The 17,126-nt window shown below is 43.3% G+C and overlaps 1 protein-coding gene across 1 annotated transcript; it reads left to right on the top strand.

Annotated features, from left to right (window-relative positions):
- The first annotated feature begins 3,087 nt into the window (after positions 1 to 3,087).
- Positions 3,088 to 13,798, top strand: LOC114583350 (vomeronasal type-2 receptor 26-like). Its single transcript, XM_077918076.1, has 5 exons — positions 3,088 to 3,305; positions 3,980 to 4,271; positions 6,406 to 6,633; positions 7,555 to 7,681; positions 12,897 to 13,798. The coding sequence occupies exons 1-5, from the start codon at positions 3,088 to 3,090 to the stop codon at positions 13,796 to 13,798; spliced, it is 1,767 nt and encodes a 588-aa protein (XP_077774202.1).
- The last annotated feature ends 3,328 nt before the right edge of the window (positions 13,799 to 17,126 follow it).

Genomic DNA, 17,126 nt, shown 5'->3' with positions numbered 1-17,126 from the left:
TATGTATCCCTGAAAAGAAGCACCCAGAAACCTCCTCAATCTACCATATTCACCTTTTCCAGATACACTGTATCATTTCCTCTGCTCACTGTGATGTCTGCATTTGTTATTCTTGTACGTCGGCACTGTACTCTTCTACCCTCATACTCTTTCCCACAACTTTTCAGGAGCAGAGATGAAAATTTTTACCCTGTCTAATGGAAATCCTTTAAAAACTGAACATAAAAACAGTCACACAATATAAGCACTGAGTACTAAAAGGTTTATGAAGGACATGTTCTATCTCCCCCCCCCCTTTCTTCCTTCAATTCTTTAAATCTGAAAGATAATCTGGGTAAAAAAAACTTGCCATCACATTCACATCATGGAAGACTCAGGACACCACTTTAAGTTGGGGGAAAGGTTATACACTGGTATCTCGGGTTACAGATGCTTCAGTTTATGGAATTTCAGGTTGCGCACCGCGCCGAACCCAGAAGTATCGGGTTACTTCTGAATTTCAGCGCTCACGCATGTGCAGAAATACTAAATCACGCTTTGCGCATGTGCAGAAGCGCTGAATCGTGACCCGCACGTGCAGACGCAGCGCTATGGGTTGCGAGCGCTGCGCGTTGTGATCGTGCCTCCCACACGGATCACGTTCCCAACCCAAGGTTCCACTGTATTCATTAAATACAACATTAAGGAAAGCTTATTCTAACGATTTGCCCATAGCAGCCGAGATAAACTATTACCATGACCACATCAAAGAAAGGGAAAGGGCTAAATAAATTCCCAGCCAATTTAAAGGGAAATAAATATGTCAAACACTCAATACATAGTTATTTGAGATTCCAATCATTTTGGGTTGGGCTGGATTCCTCTGGTTTTTATTCCAATAATGATCTCTACTTCTTGGCACTATACTCAAAAGCAAATAAAAATAAAAAGAGAAGAAACAAAAGATAAAGCTGGAGAATTGCACGAGGAAGAAAGGGAGAATGGGAAGCTTTTTGGGGTCGTCGTCCCCACAATGCCAAATGGCTTCATTCTTGCTGTTGTTTGTTTGAATCTTTAGGTTGCTTGCCTCTCTGTAGTCAGAGCCTGGATAAATGCTTCTGTGTTGTTGCATTTTCAAACGTTTTTTAGCGGTGAAATAATAAATGTGTACAGGTCAGATGAAGTACCAGCAATTCTCCATTTGTGTGGAGGTTGTTTTCCGGGTCATTACATGAATCAGTAGTCTCACGTACGCCTGTTACGCCTCTGTTCCACATCCTTTCAGGGCCAAAATGATGCGAGCATCGGCAGTCAAAAGTCCATCAGGCACACACAACATGCTCGTCGCCTGTACACTTAATTGCAACCGGCAATGACTTGGGTGGGAGGAACTCAAAAAGGCCTGGTGGGCTGATTGCTGATGTTCTAGGTTTGGTAGTAAGTTGACAGTGTACCAAATAACCACAGAAGAGACCAATACCAACTTATCACATTGACAGAAGCGTCTGGGCTTTTCTTCAGCCAGACCTCAGTTCTGCCACCTCTCAGGTTGAGGTATTCATGCGGAGTTCCGCCACCTCTTTTTCTTGAAAAATAGCACTGAAAAGGAGCACTGGGCTGCGTCCTTGGTGGCACATTATTTTGTTAACAACTGAACTGAACAATAGGGATAGGAATTGAGCACTAGGTTATCAGTGAGAAGGAGAGGCAGATCTTTTGAACCAATAAGAATGAGAAACCTCAAGTGAGTTGGAAACAGGGAAAGAGGCGTCCAGCACATCTTTCACTGTAGATGAGAATGTCAGGAGACTCCAGTGAACTCCACATTTACTCCTTCATGCATGGTAGTAGGATCCCTCTTGGAGAGCTTTGGGGTCACATTGTCATACATTTAATGAAACAAAATTCTTATACAGGGATCTGCTACCTTCAAATATTATTTATTCTAATGGTATACAATCATTCATTGTACATAAACAGCTCATAGTCTGCTATTTCATGTTTTTGTTTTATATTTTACCATTCAATATTACATCATTTTACATACACTTATGAATTTGGGCTGGGACAGGGAAAAGTAGGCTGCATGTCAGATCATTCTAACCCCTGGATTCAGCAAGTGTTAAAATATAAGCCAGGCTACCTTCCTGTGTTGAGGTGATTGCTTGGGTGATGGGCCATTGCGAGAACAAAGGAAAGGGGGCACTATGTGGGAGAAGAAATGTTTGGAGCCCCTCCATCATTTGGGTGGAAGGACAAAGCCTGGGTTTAGAGTTGAGAGTTTGCAGTGATGTGTCCTAGAAAGCAGCAAGCTTTCTTTTATTTTATTTTAAAACAGAAATGTTTGATTTCTGTTTGAATCCAAAGGCTACAGCTATGAGAAAAACTAGACCCTACAGGGGTATTAATGCTGTGAATAACACCATCATAGGCTCAGGTTGTATAATATTGTAACATTTATAACATTTATTAATATTATAACTTTCCAGGTCAGAATTTTAAGAGGCCAGTGCTATCATCAAACATATTCATTTCCTCCCTCTCTTGAGACCAAAGGGTTGTATTTTCAGTATTTTTCCCCATCTTATTTATTACTGTAAGCCAAAAGCATATGCAGCTAAGAGGAAATGAAAACTTCTGTTCAGAAAAACACACAAGTGACTATCTTCCCTTTAATTATCCAAAGAACTATAATTAATGTTTCCTTGTGTCAAAGCACCTCATGGACTTGCAAAGTACACTATCCAAGCTAATGATAAAGACTGTGAAAGGTATTATAACTGAGCCTTTCAAAGTCTGGTGCCCTTGAACTGCTCTGGTTTACAACCCCATCACCTGCAGCCAGGTTTGAATGTTGTGACTTGTGGTGCAAAACATCTGAAGAAGCCTTACAAAAATATACTACCTCCAGCAATCACAGCTAGGCTTAGGAATCAGAAACCTTCAAGGATCCATCAGTATCATAACTATTTTTTTTCATCAGTTTTCACTGTATGGATTTCAGACATATGAACAGACTAAAAGGTCAATCAAGTCAGACTACTTCAGTCACAAAAGCTGTAATAGTTGTAGGGGCATCTTAGTGTATAGGGGAAAATTGTACCAAGGATGGTGGCATTATTGGTCTTGCTGCTGATTCTACTTTCTCATGCATTATGCAAACCTCCCATTGTTAAATGCCACATCCATGATCCATACACTCCACTTCATCAGTATCACCAGGAAGGAGACCTCATCCTTGGTGGCATAGCCTCTCACAGCATCATCGTCTCCATTGCAATAGCCTTCACCGAAAACCCCCCACCAACATTGCTGGAAGAACTAAAGTAAGAACTGGATAGTTTCACTTCTACATTTTGATTCCTTCTTTGCATACTGCAGAGATTAATTTTAGAGGAAGGGTGGATAAACTGTGGGTGTGCAGTGGTTGCTCGACTCCATCAGTTGCATTAATAATAATGGACATTGTTGGACAGCAACATCTGGAGGGGCACAGTTCTCCACCCTTGTCCTAGAGGCAGAACTACTATTTAGGTCGAAATATATGTGATGTGGGAGAAATGTGGTCTGGAGGATCTCCACTAGAAATTGTTTCCACTTTCCACACTAAATTAAACATTCAGGTATCATATGAAGACATGTAATATTCTTGTAGAAATAACTGCATCACTTTTACTTCAGGGCCCCGAGAGAAAGAAATAAGGACAGAACTTCTACACAGATGATAAAGCCAGCATTTAAAATCTACATCAGGGACATTTTAAAATCTGTGATCCCCCTCCTATAGAATTTCCTCCTATATTCCTTTTCTACCGTTGTAGGCAAGGCAGAGGATCACTTGTAGTGATTCATGTTCAAGAGCTTCCTCCCCTGCAAAAATAAAAAACCTTAAATAATTACAGTAATAAATACTACTAATGAGGATGATGTAGAACTAAGCAGCGATAAATTTACAAAGTGTTACAAGCCCTTCTGATAGAAAATGAAACTCTCTTTTTAGTGTGGTACCTAAGAACTACCAGCACATCCTGGCCTTGCAGTTTGCAGTGAAGGAGATCAATGAAAACCCTCAGCTCTTACCCAATGTCACTTTAGGCTTCCGCATCTATGACAGCTATTTCAATGCCAAATGGACCTCACATGCCACAATGTTGCTCATATCCACACTGGAAACATTTGTCCCCAACTACATCTGTGACATCAAGAACAACTTGATAGCCATCATTGGGGGACTGGACTCCCAAACTTCCCTTCATGTGGCAACAATCTTGGATATCTATAAGGTTCCACAGGTGAGAGAGAGAAATCACTGACATGTCATGGGAGATATACACATCCAGATAGATTTGGATAAATAAATGAGCAGATTTCATATAATCAGGTGGGCCATGCTAATGAGAGATTCAAGCTAAGAAATAAAGTCTAGGTAGCACATATGTTTTTGCTTCAGATATCCCTTTTGGCCTTGTCATTTCCTGATATATGATAAGAACTGATTGGCATCTGAGTGTAGTTTGTCTTAACAAAATAGCATGTGCAGCCAAAAATAAAGGAATGGAATCCCAAAGTGGAAATCGCCCCAGTGAGGCTTATAATACACAAATCGAATATCTAAAAGTTATTGTTGCTTCTGCCTCTTTCTCCTCTTATCAAAACTACGTTTAGCTGATATATGGCCCTGCTCCAGTGATGAATGATAAAACCCCAGGCCTTTTCTTCTACCAGATGACGCCCAAGGAAGCCCACCAGTATAAGGGGATCCTATCTTTGCTACTGCATTTCCGGTGGATATGGATTGGAATCCTTACTTTCTATGATGAGAATGCAGAAAGATTTGTGCAAACTGTGGTTCCTTTTTTTGCGGAGAATGGCATCTGTTTTGCCTTCATAGAAAGAAGCCACAAATACACTTATGTCACTGAAATTAACAATATGTTTAAACTGGGGGCAAAAATAAATGACAAAATAAATGATAGCAAAGCAAATGTGGTGTTGGCTTATGGAGAATCATATGCTCTGGCACTTTTTAGGTGGTTGCCTTACCTATCAGAACTGGAACAAAGTTCAAATACCCCGAAAGGTAAAGTGTGGATCATGACAGCCCAGGTGGAGCTCACCTCTTTTGTCTTTCAACGGACTTGGGATACAGAAATACTCCATGGGGTTCTCTCTTTCACAACTCACTCGAATGATCCACCAGGATTTCATCAATTTGTCCAGAGCAAAACACCTTCCAGTCCAAAAGGAGATGGCTTCATTTTGGACTTCTGGCAACAGGCATTTGGCTGTGTATTTCCAAATCAAGTTGTTGGCAGTGTGAGGGGAGATGTTTGCACTGGGCAAGAGAAGCTGGAGAATCTTCCTGGTCCTTTCTTTGAAATGAGCATGACCAGCCACAGCTACAACATCTACAATGCTGTCTATGCTGTGGCCCATGCTTTACATGCCATGTCTACATCCCGAGGCAAACACAGACCAGTAATGATCAGGGGAGGAGTGAAGTTTCACACAAAACCGCTGTGGCAGGTACTGGACTGCACACCTTTCCTCAAAGAGGTGCAAAACATGTTCTGTTTGCCTTTTATATCTGTCCATTTGGTTAACTGTCATTTTCCCTATGCAACCACAGCAGGGGTCAGCAATGTGGGTGCTGCAATGCTCTTGAAATCTTCCCCACCTTCCCCCAAAGCCACTTCCTCAATTCACTGCCCTTTGGCCATGAGATAGTTGCTTTATCTCTCTTGAAATGCACATAGTGACAAATGGGAACTTCTCCACGTGCTTTTCTATGTTCAAATTCAGCCTACTGGACTTCCCTTCCTATTGACAACAGACGGACACCATCACTATATTCATTTACACACCTGCTGAAAACCTAATTGTTTGGGAAAGCCTACGCAATCACATGGGTGTTGACGTATTTTATTCTCCTTTCATTTCTTGCGAATTTTAATTATTTTAAAAGTTTATTTCAACTATTTTAAAAGTTTCCTTCAACTATTCATACCAACCTCTTAGATGAGCATGGGACTGATTTCCCATCTACCACTGAAGTTGGAGTATCAAAGGAATAATATATCGAATAGCATATAAAGTCTATAGAGAGCAAAGTGATATATTTTAGACAACAAAATGAAGAGAGCACCCAGTTTTTCATGGCTGTGTGTGCATTTCCTGCGGGAGATCTTAAGAATCTGTAATTTGAAACGAACTTCCAAATGTGACAAATTCTTGGCTTAAATCTCATATATATATATATGAGATTTTCATCTCATATATATGATGAAAATCATATATATGATTTTCATCTCATATATATATATGATGAAAAGAAAACTGCTTTCCTCCAAGCATGCCATGAAAGTGAACATCATTATTTTCTCTTGCTGAATTGAAGCCTTTTCTATACTTTCTCTTTCTATCTAGCTTCATCATTTTCTGAGGGATATCTCATTTAACAACAGTGCTGGGGATAAGATTTCCTTGGACCAGAATGGGGAGATATTGGCTGGATTTGATATTACCAATTGGATCGTTTTCTCCAACCAATCCTTTCAGAGAGTGAAGGTAGGAGGGGTGGATTCCCTGGCTCCTCCACAGCAAGCGTTGACCATCAATGAGGGAGCCATAAAATGGCACCATTGGTTTAACCAGGTAGGATGCGAACATCAGCCATTTGTGATTTTGAAGACTTTAACATAAGGTACAAAGATATATCCAGGTATAATTTCACTGTACATTCTTCAGCCTTATAAAATTGGATTAAAGATAGCACAACCTATGAATTAATGTTATAAGCTAAATGCACAGTCTCTATACTGGTTCCAGTTACACTCAAAGTGAATATGTTAACTGACAACTTGAAGAAGTAAATCCTAAATAGATTTTGATCTTGAATATATTGTTATGAGTTTGGAGGATCAGTCTGGATGAAAACCTGGTTCACATTACAATTCTGGGGTCCTGCACCAGTGAGGGGAGAATAAATAAAGGGAAGTTTGCTGGACTAGTTCCTTTGTCAAGGTAATGGCTTTGACTGGCTAGTTAAGACCTATGCACTGCAGGCATAAATATTTCAGTTTTAAAAGAGTCCATGTGTCAATTTTCAGCACTTTCTAAACTGTGGCTCCTTTTACAAAATTGGTATAAAGTTTTGACACATTTGTACACCTCCCAAGGCAGATTATGCATGCCATGTTTCAAGGTTTTAGTATAGCAGGTGTATAACTTTGAGGCTTAATTTGCAGTAGGGAAACCACCACAACCCTTTAATGTCACTTTGGCAGAAAGAGGTTTTCATACAGAGTCAGAGCCCTGATTATAGAGGATACTAAAATCATCACTAAACACAACAGTAACTGCAAAAAACAACAACAATTTATTGGCGTTTGCACATTGAGTCACTGGGAAACGTCAGAAAATGAGTCCAAATAGAATTGAAACAAGCTATTAAATGAATTCCTGAAGTGAATGCTGTTGTTCTTTTGCAAATCCATTTAAGGAGGAGTTTAATTGCCACTTTTAGCTTTTCTTTCAGTCCACTTATTTTATATATCTCTTTCATTTGTGTATTAGACACAGCCGAAGTCTGTATGTACTGAAAGATGCCGTCCTGGTTTTTGCAGGAAGGTGAAGGAGGGGGAAGCATTTTGCTGCTACGATTGCATCCCATGTCCAGAAGGGAAGATTTCAGACAAAGAGGGTAAGAAATTTACTGTCTTTATTTATAGCTTGTTGCCTCTAATCGATAACATCCATATGAAGTCATGCATTCACCAGGGTTCCATTTGACAGTTCATGAAATATTGAGAAATCTTGCTGAAGAGGGACATAATGAAAGTGTGTGTGTGTGTGTGTGAGAGAGAGAGAGAGAGAGAGAGAATTTGTAATTGGTTCCAGTTACACTCAAAGTGAATATGTTAAATGACAAATTGAAGAAGAGAATCCTAAATAGATTTTGCTGATACTGAATATATTGTTATGAGTTTGGAGGATGAATCTGGTTGAAACTCTGGTTCAGACTACAATTCTGAGAACCCAGCCAGATGGGAGAACTATAAATAAATTATTATCATCATCATCATCATAATTTATTATTTATACCCCGCCCATCTGGCTGGGCTTCCCCAGCCACTCTGGGCGGCTCCCAAAAGAATATTAAAATACTATAATACATCAAACATTAAAACATTAAAAGCTTCCCGAAACAGGGCTGCCTTCAGATGTCTTCTAAAAGCCTGGTAGTTGTTGTTCTCTTTGACATCTGGTGGGAGGGTTTCCACAGGGAAGGCGCCACTACCGAGAAGGCCCTCTGCCTGGTTCCCTGTAACTTGGCTTCTCGCAGTGAGGGAACCGCCAGAAGGCCCTCGGTGCTGGACCTCAGTGTCCGGGTAGAACGATGGGGGTGGAGACGCTCCTTCAGATATACTGGACCAAGGCCGTTTAGGGCTTTAAACGTCAGCACCAACACTTTGAATTGTGCTCGGAAACGTACTGGGAGCCAATGTAGGTCTTTCAAGACCGGTGTTATGTGGTCTCTGCGGCCGCTCCCAGTCACCAGTCTAACTGCCGCGTTCTGGATTAGTTGTAGTTTCCGGGTCACCTTCAAAGGTAGCCCCACGTAGAGCGCATTGCAGTAATCCAAGCGGGAGATAACCAGAGCATGCACCACTCTGGCGAGGCAGTCCGCAGGCAGATAGGGTCTCAGCCTGCGTACCAGGTGGAGCTGGTAAACAGCTGCCCTGGACACAGATTTGACCTGTGCCTCCATGGAAAGCTGTGAGTCCAAAATGACTCCCAGGCTGCGCACCTGGTCCTTCAGAGGCACAGTTACCCCATTCAGGACCAGGGAATCCTCCACACCTGCCCGCCTCCTGTCCCCCAAAAACAGTACTTCTGTCTTGTCAGGATTCAACCTCAATCTGTTAGCCGCCATCCAACCTCCAACCGCCTCCAGGCACTCACACAGGACCTTCACTGCCTTCACTGGTTCTGATTTGAAAGAGAGGTAGAGCTGGGTATCATCCACATGCTGATGAACACCCAGCCCAAATCCCCTGATGATCTCTCCCAGCGGCTTCATGTAGATGTTGAAAAGCATGAGGGAGAGGACAGAACCCTGAGGCACCCCACAAGTGAGGGCCCAGGGGTCTGAACACTCATCCCCCACCACCACTTTCTGAACACGGCCCAGGAGGAAGGAGCGGAACCACTGTATAACAGTGCCCCCAGCTCCCAGTCCCTCAAGACGGTCCAGAAGGATGTTATGGTCGATGGTATCAAACGCCGCTGAGAGATCCAGCAGAACTAGGAAACAGCTCTCACCTTTGTCCCTAGCCCGCCGGAGATCATCAACCAGTGCGACCAAGGCAGTTTCAGTCCCATGATGAGGCCTGAATCCCGACTGGAAGGGATCCAAATGGTCTGCTTCTTCCAGGCGTGCCTGGAGTTGTTCAGCAACCACTCGCTCAATCACCTTGCCCAAGAATTGAAGATTTGAGACTGGGCGATAGTTGGCTATCGTGGCCGCATCTAAAGATGGCTTTTAAAGAAGCGGTTTAATAACCGCCTCTTTCAGCGGGTCTGGAAAGGCTCCCTCACGGAGGGAAGCATTCACCACCCCCCGAAGCCCATCGCCCAGTCCTTCCCGGCTAGCTTTTATAAGCCAGGATGGGCAAGGATCAAGGAGACAAGTGGTTGGTTTCACTCGTCCAAGCAGCCTGTCCACATCCTCGGGGTAACAGATTGGAATTGATCCCACACAACTTGACTAGACAGGACTCTAGCACTCTCCCGCCCCAGCCCTGCTCCCACGGTGGAGTCTACCTCTTCTCGAATCTGAGCGACTTTATCTGCAAAAAACTTTGCAAAGTCATTGCAGGAGATCATGTGGCCCGTACTGGGCCCCGATGTCGCAGGTGGTTCCGCTAAATTGCGAACCACCTGCTGCAGTCTCCTGCTGCTGTTTTCCGCAGATGCAATAGAGGCGGTGAAGAAAGTCTTCTTCGCCATCGCTATCGCCACTTGGTAGGCTCGACATTGAGCTCTAACCCGTGTCCGGTCAGATTCAGAATGGGTTATCAGCCACCGGCGCTCTAGCCGTCTCAACGATTGTTTCATTGCCCTCAGATCCGTGGAAAACCACGGGGCTGTCCGGGCTCCATGCAATCGGAGAGGGCGCTTCGGAGCCAGACAGTCAATAGCCCTGGTTAACTCTGCATTCCAGCGGGCCACCAGGGAATCAGCTGAAAGGCCATTAACTTGGGATAAAACATCCCCTACCACTCTCTGGAAATTATTTGGATCCATTAAGTGGCGGGGGCGGACCATCTGAATCGGTCCCGCCTCCCTGCAGAGGGGAAGGGTCGCGGAGAAGTCCAGTTGCACCAGGAAGTGATCTGACCATGGCACTTCTTTGGTTTCGCTTTTACTTAGTGTCAGATCACCAACATCCATAGAGGTGAACACCAGGTCTAAGGCATGCCTGTGGCTATGATTTGGGCCAGACTTATTCAGGGACAGCCCCATGGAGGCCATGCTTTCCATGAAGTCCCGAGCGGCCCCTTGTAAGGTCGTGCGGGCATGGATGTTAAAATCCCCTAGGACAACCAAACTAGGTGTCTCCAGGAGGACATCCGCCACGACCTGAAGCAGCTCGGGCAGGGAATCCTTGGTGCAGCGGGGAGGTCGGTACACCAATAGGAATCCTGTACTGCCCCTATTGCCCAACTTCCAGAACATGCACTCAGAGAACTGGGTCTTTCCAATAGGACGCCTGGTGCAAACTAATGACTTCCTAAAAATCACTGCAACCCCCCTCCCCGCCCACAAGTCCTGGATTGCTGTGCGTAAGAGAAACCTGGTGGGCAAGCAGCGGCAAGGACGGGCCCATCTGCTTCATCCAACCAGGTCTCTGTCACACATGCCAGGTCATATCCTCCATCCACAATCAGATCGTGGATGGCAGTGGTTTTATTCATCATTGACCTGGCATTGCACAGCAACACTTTCAGGTCATGTGGGTTTCCCTTGTTGATTCCAGTATCCTTCCGGTCAGGACCAGACCTGGAGGCAGGGATAGTCCTCAGACAACGACTAAGCCTGCTTCCTCGGTAATGACATGGTCTGGTCTTAGCGTAACTCCTCCTCCTACCCATGATCACTGAGATCGGTTGTCCGAGTGCATCCCCCCCTGTGGAACCTGCCCCAGCCACTTTGTTTGCTGGGACCCACTCCCAGGCAGCCCTGACCCCTCCCCTTAAAATCAAATTAAAGCCTATACAAAAAACAAACTAACAGAACAATAAAACTATATAAACAAAAAACAAAGTTACAAACACAACATAATTAAATTAAACAAATTCCCACACCCAACTAAACACCCACCCCACCCTACGCACCCGAGGCCTCCCTGGAGCCCCATAAGCTGTGGAGGTGAGTATGGGGCCCGCCCCCAGGCCAAAGGTGGAGAATGGGCTTGCAGGGGAGAGGTCCTCCCCACAAACTCACGGCAGAGCGGCAGCAGCAATGTCCCGAGGCCTCCTTGGAGCCTTATATGCTGAGGTGGAGTATGGGGCCCGCCCCCAGGCCCAAGGTGGGAAAAGGGCTTCAGGGGGGAGTGGTCCTCCCCACAAACTCACGGCAGAGTGGCAGCAGCCACAATATTAGTGATTGTGGATGTTGAATGCTGTTATAAGGAAGAATCCTATAGCAAGATCCACCAGCTTGAACAAGATTAGTATAAAGTAGATTTTCAGATGAGCCAGGAGGTTTCTGTAGCAGCTGAAAATATGCCTTTATATCAGGGTTGAGACCAGGGTGGGGTTAGAATACAATTCATGAAGGTTATTCAGCTTGGTCACAATACCTGGAAACCCAGCCTAAATTAAGCTAATGAAAAGGGTGGTGTAACCCCAACACTATTTTAAAAGCTTGTTTTCTCTCTGATAGCCTTTGAACTGCTCAACCAGTGGCATCCCTGCTTCAGAATGGATTTTAGATCTGCTGTACTTTATGCCGTCATAATTTATGCCCGGCTTGCATTATGCCATCATCTTGGCATAGTACGGCTACCTAAATGTAATATCTTCCTCTACAGCAGATCTTGAAATCAGTTTTGACACTTTGGCTACAGATGGCTGAATCTGTTTCTAGCTTTTGTTACTTTCACATATTTTTGCCCATAATTAATTTGTTTAATTATATACTTATTCCTGCATTTTCTCTCAAAATGTCTTTAGGAATATATATATTTTCTTACAAATATTTGAATCTGTGTTTATTTTCTGGTAACATATTTAAACATGTATTTTTATGCCCTTATACTTCAGAAAATTGTGCCGTAATGTTTGGAGAAGTGTGAAATACTTAAATCCAGGAACTGATTGAAAGGTGTTGATTAAGTTTTCAAATGTTGAAATTTGCAAAGACTGAATTACACAAATACAGTGGTACCTCTGGTTACGTCTGCTTCATGTTATATTCAGGGTTACTTCCAAATTCGCCACTCACGCATGCAGAGAAGCGTGTGCTTCTACCAACCCGTGCGTGTGCAGACGCGCTGCTGCGGGTTGCGCTCTTTTCATGTTGCAAACGGGCCTGCAGAACGGATCCCGTTTGCAACCAGAGGTACCACTGTACTCCTTAATTAGGGAGTAAGTAAGTGTTAGCAACTAGATCTGTGACAGGTTAATTTGAGTTGGCTTCTAGCCAGAGAACAGGAAGTCTCTCTGTGGCCTTGCATTTTGCCTCAATCAGTATTTTACATCCAATATGTGAGAAGGACAAGTTTCCACCATTTTCAATTTCCATTGTTCAGAACTCATTGTATCCTTTTTTAATCATTTTAATTATGTATTTACAAGCAGTGGCATGTTGCTCATATTTTTCAGATTAAGAACCATGCTTTTCTTTCTTAGACGTGAATGACTGCTACGAATGTGAAGATGAAAACTATCCAAGCAAAAATAAGACTATATGTATTCCTAAGCATACAACATTCTTGTCCTTTGAAGAACCTCTGGGCCTCAGCTTAGCCACTTCTGCTCTTTCCTTTGCTTTCATTACAGCACTGGTACTGGAAATATTTGTGAAACACAGGGACACTCCTGTTGTGAAAGCCAACAACCGGGACCTCACCTACGCTCTACTCATCTCCCTCTTGCTTTGCTTCCTTTCCTCATTACTGTTCATCGGATATCCTGACAAGGTGACATGTCTCCTCCGACAAACTGCTTTTGGCATCATCTTCTCAGTGGCTGTTTCTTGTGTGCTGGCAAAAACCATCACTGTGGTTCTGGCTTTCATGGCCACAAAACCAGGATCCCGGATGAGGAAGTGGGTGGGGAAGGGACTGGAAAACTCTATTGTCCTTTCCTGCTCCCTTATCCAAGCACTCATCTGCACTCTGTGGCTGGTGATCTCTCCTCCATTCCCTAATGTTGATATGAATTCAGTGGCTGAAGAAATTGTACTGGAGTGCAATGAGGGGACTGTGACCTTCTTTTACTGTGTCTTGGGCTACATGGGCTTCCTAGCTATGGTCAGTTTCACTGTGGCTTTCCTTGCCCGGAAATTACCTGACAGTTTCAATGAAGCCAAGTTCATCACTTTCAGCATGTTGGTCTTTTGCAGTGTTTGGTTATCCTTTGTTCCTTCCTACATGAGCACAAAGGGGAAATACATGGTGGCTGTGGAGATCTTCTCTATCTTAGCCTCCAGTGGTGGGTTGTTGGGTTGCATCTTTTCCCCAAAATGTTACATTATTTTGCTGAGGCCTGAGCTGAACAATAGGGAGCATCTAATAAGAAGAAAATTCTGAAGAAATCAACTGTCTGTATCATTGGCTATAATAATTTGTCCAAGGATTTGTATGTATCCCTGAAGAGAAGCACCTAGATTCCTCTTCAGGCTACCACTCCACAGAATTTAACCCTCCTCCGTTTTCAGTCAAAAAGTGGGAAGGAGATGACTTTTAAAACAACAATTAAATATTAGCCCTGCCCCCAAATTGCTGTGGGGATGTATACAGGACAGGGCAGTTGTTCCCTCAGCCAGCGCAATCCAGGGCCCCATATTTCGCCCCCAGATAAGGTAGGCTGTGCAGATGCCCACTGAGCATATATATTGCCTGAAAATCTCCACTACCTGAACTGTTTCAAAGCACTGAGTCCCCAGCAAGTCCAGATCTACTGTATATTTTCCTCTGCTCACCGTGAACTGTGCATTTGTTATTCTTAGGCCTCATCACTGTACTATTCTGCTCTCATGCTCTTCCCCGCAACTAATTCGCACTAGAGATGAGCAGTTTTACACTGTCTAATCCCATTTTATTTTTCTGTGTGTAGCTGTGTTAATATACATCCCTGTATCATTTCAGTGGGAGATTTTGTAGGATTGGTCTGTAGAAATCCTTTAAAACTGAACATAAAAACATTCACAAAATATAAACACTAAGTGCTGTAAAGTTCATGAAGGAGCTGCTCTGTCTCTCCTCTACCCCCCCCCCCCCTCCACTTGCTTTCTTCAAAACTGTAAATCTCACTGTTAGTCTGGGTAAAAATGCTTTGCCATCACACCCACACCAAGGAAGACTCAAAACACCAATTTAAATTAGAGGAAAGGTTATATTCATTAAATATAACATTAGGGAAAACGTAACCATTTGCCATTAGCAGCAGAGAAAGACAATTACCATAAGTTGGCAGGATACCAACAAAATGACAGAAGAGCCTGGGCTAGTTCTTATTCTTGCTGTTGTGTATTTTAGCCTTTAATATTTTGTATACTGTTACGAATTTGGGCTAGAACGGAGGGAAGTAGGCTGCATATCAGATCCTTCTAATCCCTGGATCCAGAATGTGTTAAAATATAAGCCAGGCTGGAGGGAATCAAAGAATGAAGAAGTTTGTAGTTGGCTCAACAAATTCAATGGAAGTGAGAGCTGGACCATAAAGAAGGATGATCGCCGAAGAATTGATGCTTTTGAATTATGGTGCTGGAGAAGACTTTTGAGAGTCCCATGGACTGCAAGAAGATCAAACGCATCCATTATTAAGGAAATCAGCCCTGAGTGCTCACTGGAAGGACAGATCGTGAAGCTGAGGCTCCAGTACTTTGGCCACCTCATGAGAAGAGAAGACTCCCTGGAGAAGACACTGATTCTAGGAAAGATGGAGGGCACAAGGAGAAGGGGGCGACAGAGGACGAGATGGTTGGATAGTGTTTTCGAGGTTACCAGCATGAGTTTGACCAAACTGCGGGAGGTAGTGGAGGACAGAGGTGCCTGGCGTGCTCTAGTCCATGGGGTCACGAAGAGTTGGACACGACTAAACAACTAAACAACAACAACAACAACAACAAATTCAATTAAGACTTTAAGGAGCAGTCTGCAAGTATCCTGACTTTGTGCCCCACTCTGAGACATTTTGGAAAAGCGGACAAGTGGTTTTAATATGCTTCCCCTGGAAAAGCACTGGATCTCCCCAGTGTTTACTGGGAAACTGTACTAAATGGCCTTGGACCTAATTAGGACTAAAAGGGGAAACTGGCTGTTCTGAAAACAATGAAAGGTCGGGGAGCAGGGCAGCTAGAGATGAGCTCAGACGCTGAGACTATGGCATTTTTGTATCAATGGAAAAGAGAATTTATGGAAAGTATGGCTAAGATATCAGAGACCATCACTACCAGATTGGATCAATATAATAACACAGTGGAAGAACCAGAAACAAGAAGAATAAACTCAGGGGAGACTCTTGGGCAAAGACAGGAGGGAAAGTTTGTAAAGGGGGAAGGCCTAATGGTTATGAAGAAAACCCGAAAGGAAAGAGTAGGGAGGTTTGAAGGGCAGTATACACAGAAAGCATTTGAGGAAGTATTGGTAAAATCACCAGTGTCAAGACAAGAGGAGCTGAAATTGGAAAGGGCCCTAATTGGTAGCTGCTTCTTGAGGAGCCTTAAATAAGACTACAGTGGTACCTCGGGTTACATACGCCTCAGGTTACATACGCTTCAGGTTACAGACTCCGCTAACCCAGAAATAGTGCTTCAGGTTAAGAACTTTGCTTCAGGATGAGAATAGAAATTGTGCTCTGGCGGCGTGGCAGCAGCAGGAGGCCCCATTAGCTAAAGTGGTGCTTCAGGTTAAGAACAGTTTCAGGTTAAGTACGGACCTCCGGAACGAATTAAGTACTTAACCCAAGGTACCACTGTACAGGCAGGAAATAGCTAGAGAAATTTTGGTGAAATCACAACCATGGAGACAGAAACTTGGAAGTAGGAGGGCTGAAATTGGGAATTGCCCTAATAGGAAGCCCCTTCCAGAGGAGATTTAAATATGCCAAAGTAAGAAAAAAGAATGGGTAATAGTCTGGGGATTTTTATGTATTTATTTATTAGGTACTAGCGGTTGTAAATAAATCGGGATATCAGCAGACATGGATTAAACGCTTGCAAAAAGCAACGATAAGGATAATTTTAAAAGGGGAAATAGTCTGTAAGCATCAATGTGTAATATAAAAAGTGGTTTGAATGTTTAAAATATCTGTGCAGTATATCATAAGTTTAATTGTTTAGTAGTGGGGAAATTGGGTAAAGGGATCTGGAATGTAAGATGATTTGGTTTATTTAAAGAAATAGAAGAGGGGGTGGAGGGAAGTCTGGGGGGAGGGGTAAAAACATTTTATTTTTTGTTATTTTTTAATGTTAATGTGATATGTGCAGAGTAACTTCGTATTGATATAATGTGGCATATACTGGATTTTTGTAACTGAAAATTAATAAAAATTATTTTACCAAAAGAAAAAAAAGCCAGGCTTTCTTCCTGTGTTGAGGTGATTGCCTGGGTGATGGGCCATTAGGAGAATAAAGGAAAGGGGGCTCTATATGAGACACAAAATGGTTGGGGCACTTCCCTCAATTCGTTGGAAGGCCAAAGCCTGGGTTTATAGTTGAGAGTTTGAAGTGATGTGACCTAGAAATAAAGCAACAAACTGGAGAAAGAGTCCAAGAGCAATGTTTTATGTCTGTCTGAATGTAAAGGCTCCTAGTATGAGGAAAAACTTGACATTTAAGGGGTGCTAATGCTGTGAACCCCTCCATCGTAGGCTCAGATCGTATATACAGTGGTACCTCGGGTTAAGAACCTAATT

This window comes from Podarcis muralis, chromosome 13 (genome assembly GCF_964188315.1).
Source record: "Podarcis muralis chromosome 13, rPodMur119.hap1.1, whole genome shotgun sequence".
Lineage (NCBI taxonomy): Eukaryota > Metazoa > Chordata > Lepidosauria > Squamata > Lacertidae > Podarcis > Podarcis muralis.
This window is presented reverse-complemented; position numbering and strand designations above follow the sequence as displayed.